This window comes from Mercurialis annua, linkage group LG5 (assembly GCF_937616625.2).
Source record: "Mercurialis annua linkage group LG5, ddMerAnnu1.2, whole genome shotgun sequence".
In the NCBI taxonomy this organism is placed as follows: domain Eukaryota; kingdom Viridiplantae; phylum Streptophyta; class Magnoliopsida; order Malpighiales; family Euphorbiaceae; genus Mercurialis; species Mercurialis annua.
In genome coordinates this window covers 48,979,753-48,990,687 of record NC_065574.1, presented here as the reverse complement: position 1 = coordinate 48,990,687, position 10,935 = coordinate 48,979,753, and the positions used below count along the sequence as shown (strand labels likewise).

Genomic DNA, 10,935 nt, shown 5'->3' with positions numbered 1-10,935 from the left:
TTCTTTAAAATTGATTTAATTTTACCTACATAAAAATTGAATGTGTAATTTTTTTAAAAGTTTGAAAATAAGAAAATTGTCAATTGGGACGCCACATAGTTCGGATAAAAAAATATTGAAAAATATTAAATTGATTTAGAAAAATTGGATAGATTGTCAGTGAATTGACCAAATTGAAATAGATTGTTTTTGAAGGTTTTCATAGATTCTTAAAAAGTTAAAAATAGCATCATTAGATTTTTTTATTGCGAAACTATGAAAACGTATTTGTAAAAATATGGTCTGATCTTAATATTGGTACAATTTTTTTTTTGTGACGAGGACTCACTCTACTGAGCCGAAACTCAATATCATAGTCAAACCCCGGGATGTGGACCGCCCGCAAACTCATATACCTGGTAAATCCAAGCTATAATGGCCAGCAACCCAGCCTCAACCACTCCATATTAAGAAAGGGCGTAGCCGGGGTTCGAACCCAAGATCTTTGGCGCCCAGATGACTGAGACTTAGACCACTAGACCAAACTCGTGCGGGCAATATTGGTACAATTTTAATATGCTTTTATATACTATCAATAAACTTTTAGAATATTTTGATGTATATATATATATATATATATATATATATATATATATATATATATATATATATATATATATATATATATATATACTATTTATTTTAATTTTGATATATTTTAGTAAAATTATGAGTATAATATTAATATAAATTTAATACATTTTCAGTTTTTTAATATATCATGGATTGATATACTTTTAATGTATTTATCTACACTATTAATTTAATTCTAATACATTTAATATGTTATTGGTAAAGTATTGGTATAATTTGAATATGTTATTGGCTCATACAACCAAAGTTGTAAATGAAATAAATAAATAATAAAAATACACATATATTCAAAATAATATATTGTTTACACCAACCCAAAAGTAAGAGACTAGATAAATAAAACGGGATTAAATCAGTGCATAAGGCCCAAAATAAAGCCTTTTCAATTTAGTTTTTTTTAGTCCAACAATAGTTTCTTTTTTTACGATCAAATAATTTTTTATTAATATCAAGCAGTTATATATGTAAGAATTTAAAATGGGTACTAATGACCTGACATGGAACAAGATGTAAAATCTTGATTCGCAGGTCGCCTTATAAAATAAAAATACAAATTACATAAATGTTCTATCACAATAAGATCAAATACTTCACTGTCTAATAGAATACTCATCAATTCTTCATAAAAAGAAGACAGACAAACCTTTCATATAGAAAGGACAACAATTTTCATAAAGAAAGACAATCGCTATAATAAAGATATCAAAAAAAACTAATACAACCTATAAACGATTTCATCTTCAGTATTGAAAGCTCTTGATCTATCTCTGATTCTTGATTTGCATATATATTGAAATTAATATGGCTCGTCAATAGATTTACCAACAAAAATAAAAAAGATGAAAAGGAGTCGGCTATTTATTTTATTCTAAAGCAATAAAAAAAGAAATGGCTACCGCCGACGGCAAAAATAAACCATTGACAGCAGCCGAAGCGGGAAAAAAAAACTCTTGACGGCTAAAATTTTCTATTTAAGAGAGAAATAGATTAAGACTCTTTTTGTTAGAAATAATAGTTGGACTTAGATTAGTACTTTATTGTTATGAGAGTTATATATAGCTCAGATCATTATTATTATGTATCATTAATCAATTAATCAAAAATCAAGTCCAATACTTTTTATCTCGCAATCCCCGAATTATTTTAATTTAAAAGTAGTTTTGATATTAATCTCGCTTGAGTTTCTTAACTCCCAGATTAATTCTGTTAATTTATTTAGTTAAGTCTTTTAACCAAAAAGCCATGTAGGTATTTTTTTCGCAAGTTTATTAAAGTATAGGACCTCAAACCTATCCTATTTATAAATTTAAAAATTTGAGTCAGTAATATATCCGGGCGAACACATATCAAATTTAATATTTATAAAATAAACTATTATGTAGCTGTGCACTTTTGATAATTAAATTAAATATTGTTTCAATCTACTATTGTATGCTGTCAAAATGGAATATATTTACTTCCAATCCTTGCATTTTATCTTTTTTTTTTAACTGTGAACAATAACTAAACATTATCATCAAAATTCAATTAATGAAATTCAATCGAATGGCTGCGAGATGATGATACCACAATGTTCTAAAAGGTGAGGTGCGCCTTCCAGAATTTGGTGGTCATCCGATTCCGATAAGATGGTGGCTAAAGCAGCACAAATTTGATGGTTTTTTGTAAGATTATTAAATTTAAAATAATATATTTATAAAAATCAAAAATTAATTTTGAAAATTAAAAGAATCAATTTTTTTATAAATATTAACTTTTGTTTTTTAATCATATATCAAGTAATTTCCTCTAAAACCATCCCATAGCCAAAGTAAATCTTCATGTGAAATGAAAGGCTCTGAGCCCAAAATGTTGTAAACAAGGCTTTTATCCATAACCTGGAATTGACATTGAAAAACCCCAAATCAAATTCGATGGGGTTTGAGAGAAAGTGATGCCAACAATTTAGGAAAATTTACATATATAAAAAAATAAAGATATTTATATTTTCTACCATGAGAAACTAAAAAAAATTCTCATAAGTTTTTCTAACTTTATAGTTTTACTCTCTGTGTGAAACTTAATAATTTTATTCCATCATCAATAATATTATCATAATCTTATCATAATATTATCATAATTTTATTATACAAAATTATTTTAGATGCTTTATCATATTTATTATACTATTATTATAATTTTTATATAATTTATATAATTTATGTTACATAATTTATGTAAAATTAGATGATATTTTTATAATGATATCATAATATTTTATCATAATTGGAGAGGGAGGCGCTTGTGGAAGGATTTGAACTCACAACCTAACAGTTTGCTACCCCGACGTTTATACCATTTGAGCTATAACTTATTGGTAATAATATCATAATATTATTATAACCTTATCACAATCTGATATGCAAACTCAATTTACTTGATTTACTATACCCTTATCGTAACCTTTATCATAACATTATCAAAATTGATGACTCCACCATAGCAGGTTGGGAGTATATTAGGAGGAATTTTGCAATCACGGATGATAAAGAAGATAATGTTTCTTAGAATGCTAATAACAATGGCAGGTTTTCTATTAGTAGCACTTGGAGGAATTTACTTCCTGCCAGAAACAAAGTGCCATGGCATAGCTTGATTTGGTTTAAAGGGAATTTTCCAAGACACTCGTTCATAACCTGGTTAGCAGTTCAAAACAGGTTGTAGGCAAGAGATAAGCTTTATAAGTGGAGAGTTGTAACTGAAGATACTTGCTGTTTTTGCAAACTGAGAACAAAATATATCAGTCACCTGTTTTTTAAATGTGCTTTCACAAAAGAGATATGGAGAAGAGTCTTAGCTTATCTTGGGTTTAATCGTGATGGGTATACCTGGAGAAGGGAAGTTTGTTTCTTTCTAAGAAGAACAAAGGGCAGGTCTACCAGTGCCAAGGTGAGGAAAATCAGTTTATGTGCAACAGTGTATCATATTTGGTGCACAAGAAATGAGCTAGTGTTTAACCAGAAAGTGAAGACAGTGGAACAAGTCTTTAGCAGTATTAAAAGTATAGTTGAGGCGAAATGTTGTATGCCTACTAGTAGGAGAAATTAAGGCAATAGTTGCCTTTGTAATACGTTGTATTCTGGTGTATCTCCTTTAGCAATAAAATTGCTCTCTTTTTGGTGATTGACCAAAAAAAAAACATTATCAAAATTGTATCATAATGTTAACATATCCGTATAATGAAAAATTATTTACGTATTTTATCATAATTATCATAACATTTATCATAACCATATCGATATTATTATAACCATATAAATAAAAATATTATCTACTTTGTTATAAACTTATGATAACTTTTATCATAACCTTATCATAATATTATCACAATTGTATTATAATATTATTATAACCGTATAATACAAAATTATTTTTACGTACTCTATCATTAACTTAACCATAATTTTATCATAATGATTGTGTAACCTTATCATAATGATTATGTAACCTTATCATAATATTATGATACCATTATGATAATGGTATGAGATATAATAATGAAATATAAAAACACATTTTTACTTATCAAAACATTGTTTTTCTTCAGAAAATCTGTAATAACCTAAATTTTTGAGGTATTACGTGTAGTGCCACGAGGCATAATCGTAAAGATTAAGAACGAGAAAATCAGATTAGGATTGGATAATAAGGACTTAGACCGAAGAGGGTCTATTGGAATTATCGTAGGATAATAATTTAAATGGAAAATTATTATGCGATGAATTGGATTTAATCGGGACAAAAATGGAATGAGATAAAATAAGTTGGAAAGCCAGAGTTAATAATATTCACGTCAAGGTCCGTGAAATATTATTAATAAATGATCGTCAAGTTTCGTAAGTGTACGAAATCGTTTTAGAAGAAAGTTTGACGGTTAGTTAAGAATAAGGGTTAAAGTGCAAATTAGCCACTTAAGGGCTAAAGTGGACTTTTAACCACAAACTTCCGAAGGAAGTTATGTTTTACTCTATTTTCTCAAGATAAGAAAATAATATCGATAAAGTGGTTATCGATAGTCATTAATATGAAAATTGGACGAAAAAGTGAGAAAAAGTGCAAATTAGCTCAAAATGGAAATTTGAGCGTTTTTGGCCAAAATTGCCAAAATAAATTGTTGAAAAGTGATATTATAAGATATGATACTAATATTATTTATTTGGAAAATAAATAATACGGAATTCATCGAGAATCGAATAATTAAAGGATTAGTGGACTAAATTGGACGAAAGAAAAGTTAGAAGTTAGAGGTTGAGGAGGTGGCAAACTCAAGGACTAAAGGAGACTTTTGTCTCATTTATCTAAGCCACTTGCATATGAGTTTAAACTCAGCAAGCTTATCATTTTCAGCTCCCAAATTTCGTACTCCATCCTTTCTCCATGGAAGATCATCAACCAAATTTCAAAGGAGCATAACTTCTTCGTTTCTCAACGAAATTGGACGATTCTTGTGGCCACGGAACGAGAAGAAGGAGAGCTACTGATCTAGCCCTATTTTTCAAGGTAATAATCACATCTTGGGATTAGGGTTAGGGCTGTAACTTTCGGGTTTGATTAGTTAAAATGGTGATGATGATTCCAATGGTGGAAATGATGTGTATGATGAGTAAATTGATGATTTAAGTTAAGTCTAATGGTTGTTTTGATGTAGGATGAAAGTTTTGAATTGTGTGTGATGTATATGTTAAGGGTTTTGAGGATTGATTTGGGGATTTTATGTGTTGATGATTATAGGTGTTCTTGAGTTGAATTGAAGCAAAGTTGATGGTGAATTTGAGCTTGAAGTGTTTGGCCATGATCAACAATCCAAGGTGAGGTTGAATTCTGAAATTTATCTATGTTTTGATTGATATGTTGGATGAGTTTGATGGCTTAGGATTTACTTTTTCTATGATAATGATGATGGTTAATAAGTTGGTGTTTTGACCATTGAAATTGTGTTGTGATTGAATGCAATTTGACTTGAAAATGGGCAAGGGTTTCGGCCCCTAAACTTGATGGATGAAGTGATGATCAAATGTTGGATTCATTCTTTGATGTGAGTTAATTAGAGCTGAAACAAGTTGAGTTTAATTGATTAAAGTGATGGTGAAGTTTGATGAAAAAAAATGATGATAGTATTGGATATTAATGAATTATTTAGGTTGTGTTAGTTTGATGAAACTTAGCTATGAATTATGATTGATAATTGAAGTATTTAGAGGCTGGATTGAATTGGTGTTAGAGGTCTGAAATTGTTAGGTTTAGTTTCAACACGAAATAATTACGAAACGAGTCGGCGAAAATTAGTTTGACGATTGGCAGAATTTTGTACTGCAGAATAGAGGTATTGTGAGAGCAATATCTCGAGTTTTATAACTCGGAATCAAGTTCCGTTTGTTGGCACGAAAACTTTGAGATGTTACCTACAATTGTTCAGGTTTAAGTTTTCTCTAATTCTGCCTCTAAGATAATCAAATTGAGCAAAACATTTTATTGCTCAGAGCAGGTCTGCAGTTTTAGGACAGACCTATGTAAAAACCTTATGGGCTAGATTCCGACACCTTCGGGTGCAAATTTCATTCCGAGACCTAAATAAAAGTTGTAGGCGACATTCCGAACTTTAAGAATGTCAATTTTGTTTTGGGGTCGGACTATTTTTAGATAAGAATTTGGTTAGCCGAAGTAGACTAGAAAATTAGCTTTTTGATAAATTAGTTATACTTAGAAATTTTATTAATTCGTAGTGTTATCGAATTTGCGTAGACTCGACGAAGCGACTATCGACAAGGCTTGAGGGGAACAGATCGAGATGTCTTCGTGTTTATTTAAAGATTATGGATAGCAAGTGGTGAGTACACTTTAAATTACTCGTCAATATTCATAAAGCCGCGTATTTTATTACGAAAGGCTATATGAATATTTATATATTTGAAAAGTTTGTTTTTAAATTGTACACGTATGTATGTTTTGAAAATGATGTTTTATCGTAATGTGTTAATTTGATAATAACATAAATGTTAAGGTACCGGGGATGGGTAAAGTAAAATAACGTGAATTGAACCAAATACAAATAAGAAAAGTTCAGTACATTCCTATATGTACTAATAAATCGAATATCGAATAATATACAAGTATCAGATCAAATATGAATAAGGAAATATAGTACATTCCGATATGTACTATCAAACATAATAAATACCCATACGTGCGTGTGTTATAGATGTATGCTTGTAGATTGTAATGTGCATGCCATGGTCCATAAAGGATCAATACAACAGAACGAAAAATACAAAAACGTAAAATGAGAATTGTACTATGGTACACAAAATAATAAGAACTGAGATACAAGGTTGAACTCGGTAGAATTATCCTGGGACCTGTATTTCATCCATTCTCGATGATAGTCTTCGGAACTCATACGAAATAAAAGTAAGTGCGATACATCGAGAATTAATACGAAACAAGATCGAGACACAATGTGAACAACCACTCCTATTAAATGTCAATAGGAATTATATGAATCGACAGTTAAGTTCAAAAGACCTGCAGGGTGCAGAGTCCGAATGCAGACACGAAGGTAACTCGGTTGAACTATCTCGGGACCCGTGTCTAAGGAGTAACTCGGTTGAATTATCTCGGGACTCTTATCGATCGTTTGGGATTGAGAAATGGTACAAGTAACTCGGTTGAATTATCTCGGGACTGTACCATATGGTTATGGGTAACTCGGTTGAACTATCTCGGGACCCAACCATAATGATCAAGTCACAAGAGACTTGCCAATGATTTAGTTCGACTTAGAATCATGATAATATAAACTTAGATTTAAGATTCGGTCGAAAACTAATGCAACAAAATGAGAAAGAAAAATATCAATATCATAATAAGAAATCAAGGACGACAAATACTTATAAACTATAAGTTTATGAAATAAACAAAGAATTATGAAGGAAAGTAAAGAAGATACGCAATATGATGTCAAAAGATTAATTTTGATATATAGAATGGATTTTCAATGGATTTTAACCCTTTATGTGATATTGCGTGTAATTTTGGTGAACTCACTCAGTTTTATACTGACCCCGTTGTTCCTCCCATTTTTCAGGGATAGTATGATATGATTTGAAGAGTCAACACTACTAGAAAACAGGTGTTTAGCGACGGAAATATCCGTCGCTAAACACCTGAGATCCGTCGCTAATTACAATTAGCGACGGATTACCGACGGACTACGTCCGTCGGTAAATTTTGGGTCGCTAATTGTAATAGCGACCCAAAACACTGTCTGTCGCCAACTTACCGACGGAATATTCCGTCGGTAAGTTGGAGGCAGAAGGTCGGTAAATTGGTCGGCCAGCCGACCAATTTTCCGACGGATTACCGACGGAATTTCCGTCGCTAACTGGGCGACGGAAATTCCGTCGGTAATTCCGTCGCTGTTTCTTTCAATTGGCGACGGAAAAATCCGTCGCCAACTGCAAGAAACAGTCGTGTCATGGTTAATTAGCGACGGAAATTCCGTCGCTAAAGTTAAAACAGGTAGTCGCTAAATTACCTATTTTTGGCAAAATTTTATTTTTTTACGGCTTATTTTCATATTTTTTCTGTTATTCGTTAGACCTGTTAAATATACCATTCACATACATAAGAAACAATAAATATATATAACCAAATCCGTAATATATATATATATATATAAACGTCAAAAAGCATACAAAAAACATTAATATTAAAGTATACGAACAAAAAACATAAATATGTCGAAGTGTATCACAAGCCTACTCTAAACTGGTGGTGTCATCAGCAGGAGGGGGTGGGGGTGGTGGGAACTGCGGGCGTAACTCGGGTGGGAGTGTAGTCATCAGCCGCGCAAGCTCAGTACGGATCCGCTCGTCGAAACCCGCCTCCACACTACGGATCCGCTGCTCGACCCGCTCTTCGAAACCCGCCTCCACAGTACGAATCCGCTGCTCGAGCCGCTCCTCAACCTCCCTAGCAATACGCTGCTCTATGTCCTCAGTACTAACGTTCCCCTGCTGGGATGATCCGCCGCGGCGCAATCGGCTAGCGCTGCTCTGGCCGATGTAGGATGCTGAAGCCGATCCAATACCGTAGACTCGCTGCTTCTTGACTGCCTCGAGAGACAAAAACAGCTCGTTCTCGTCGATCGGCTCTGGAGTCGACGAACTCCCTTCTCCAGCTGCCTGAGACTGTGTTGCTGCAGCAAGCTCTGCCTGAAAACGGTCCTGAGATTTAAAAAATACAAATTTTTAAATTAGTTAAACCTACATTTCTAACTAAAATTGGGCAGCATTTAGTCTATAATTTGATCATCACCCATTTTTCAGGGACATCCTCCAAAAACTACAGACACTGTGTTCAACTATAATTAACAGCAATCACAACACCCACAACAAACACGTAAACATCCTATGAACAACGTCTATATAATTAAAGTTATATATAAGTCATATTAAACTGTCACTTAAGGTTAAAATAAACTTACATTTTTATCCTTTGATCTCTTGTCAACAAAGACAGTCCGATCTGCTTTGGTCAGGTGCAACCGTACATGCAACTCAGCCAAAGTGGGCTCTCGACCAAGCTCCTCAGTCTATTATATGAAATGAACAAATTAATTAATAGATAAACAAAATATTTAACACGATTATTAATATTAAAAACATACCATAACTGTCTTATGCCTCGTAGCCGATCGCGATCCTGCGGTATGTCGAACAGGTCCGGTGCCAGCTCCGGACGGCTCACTCATCCGATTAGCTCGTGCTATATCGGACTTTTTCTTAGCCTCAGCAGTATCCCAGTCTCGCTTCCATGACGCCCAAGTATCAGCACTAACACTGCCCTCTTTTTTATCCGGCTTCATGTTGTGGAGAGTATCTTTATACCGATTGCCCGCATGTCGGTAGAAGACCCCTCTAATCAGATCCTCAGGGTAGGTCGGGTCCCAGCAAAAACCCTTCTGCAAACCATTAAAAAATAAATATAATTAGAAATCAAAAAGAAAGTTAAACATATATTTAAAATTTTAAATATTTAACAACCTTGAACTCCTCGAAGTAGAATCCCTTATGCTCTGATGTAATCTTCTTCCACGAGGAACCCTCAGCAAACCATCTAGATCGGAAAATGGGCAAGATCGCCCTAGATGCTGTCCCGCTGTCGTTCCTGCTATCCAGTAATTTTTCTCTGCACATTACAAAAAACACTTAGTTTTCACATTTTTTAAATTAAATTATTTTTTAAAAAAAAGTTGTCAATCATACCTTGCAGCATCTGGTGTAACTCTAACCCTCCCAGTCTCGTCCGTCGCTGGTGGCTGGCCCTGTGGTTGCGGCTGTCTCGCCGCTCTCCGCGGCGCAGGTCTAGCAGCTAGCACCTGCTGCTCAGCCCCGGGATCCGAGTCCTCAGGGGCATCCTGCTCTGGGTCGCCGCGTCCACGTCCGCGTCCCTGAACTATATCCCGACCGCGGCCTCGGCCGGCAGAAGAACCACCTGAACCTCTCATATCTGCAAAAAAGATTACAAAAAAATATTCGACAAGAAAAAAATAAACACAACTATTATAAAAACCATAACACATAATTATAATTAACAAAATAAAGTTACCACATCAACAAATGTAAATAAAAGTCAAAATTCTACATAAATGACACTTAAACGAATCATGCAATTTCTATATTATCTGCCGCTCCAATGTCTTCATCGTCTGATGAAGATGGTGGATAATCATCTTCCGTCTCCACTAATGGAGGGTTGTGTAATGCAGCCTCGTCCGCCTCGCCATTCGGATCAACTAAATTTGTCGGTTCTTCATTTGTTATGACATCGAGCAGATGATCTGCACTATCATCTTGGAAAGCTGGAACAGTTGTTGCAGGCATGTCTATCTCAGAGCGAGCTTTTATCTTGCATACTGCCCACCAGTCTTTTTTGTCTCGCCTTTTGCTAGGATAAGGTAAGTAATGTACTTGATCGGACTGTTCAGCTAAAATGAAGGGTTCATATTTGTTGTACCTCTTTCTGTGATTAACATCCACTATGTTATACCGAGGATGGGCTAACATACCAACTTTTTTCGTAGGATCAAACCAATTACATTTAAATAAGACCGTCCTTTTTATCGGTAGAGCTGGATACTCTAACTCGATAATGTCAGTCAACACTCCATAAAAGTCGCTTTCAGCCGGACCGTAGAGTGATCCTTTTACACAAACTCCGCTATTCATTGTAACCCGATCCTCCCCATATTCTTCAGTATTG

At 33.8% G+C, this 10,935-nt stretch overlaps 1 protein-coding gene and 1 long non-coding RNA gene across 2 annotated transcripts; one reads left to right on the top strand and one right to left on the bottom strand.

The window, feature by feature from the left end:
- The first annotated feature begins 4,246 nt into the window (after positions 1 to 4,246).
- Positions 4,247 to 7,785, top strand: LOC130015602 (uncharacterized). The gene is made up of 3 exons (XR_008790822.1): positions 4,247 to 5,172; positions 5,404 to 5,480; positions 7,757 to 7,785. It is a non-coding gene; the product is annotated as an uncharacterized LOC130015602 (long non-coding RNA).
- A 615-nt stretch (positions 7,786 to 8,400) lies between these two features.
- LOC126682391 (uncharacterized) lies at positions 8,401 to 10,180 on the bottom strand. Its single transcript, XM_050378051.2, has 5 exons — positions 9,939 to 10,180; positions 9,717 to 9,861; positions 9,341 to 9,634; positions 9,158 to 9,265; positions 8,401 to 8,897 (listed from the first exon to the last, which is right to left on the bottom strand). Exons 1-5 carry the CDS (start codon positions 10,178 to 10,180, stop codon positions 8,430 to 8,432), a joined length of 1,257 nt encoding a protein of 418 aa, XP_050234008.1. The 3' UTR covers positions 8,401 to 8,429.
- Between the last annotated feature and the right edge of the window lie 755 nt (positions 10,181 to 10,935).

Excerpts from the sequence above, each read along its gene's own strand:
- LOC126682391 (XM_050378051.2), bottom strand. The coding sequence starts at position 10,180 with ATGAGAGGTTCAGGTGGTTCTTCTGCCGGCCGAGGCCGCGGTCGGGAT. Across the intron at positions 9,862-9,938 it reads GTTACACCAGATGCTGCAAG|AGAAAAATTACTGGATAGCA; the intron begins GTATGATTGACA and ends TGTAATGTGCAG. Across the intron at positions 9,635-9,716 it reads TCTACTTCGAGGAGTTCAAG|AAGGGTTTTTGCTGGGACCC; the intron begins GTTGTTAAATAT and ends AATGGTTTGCAG.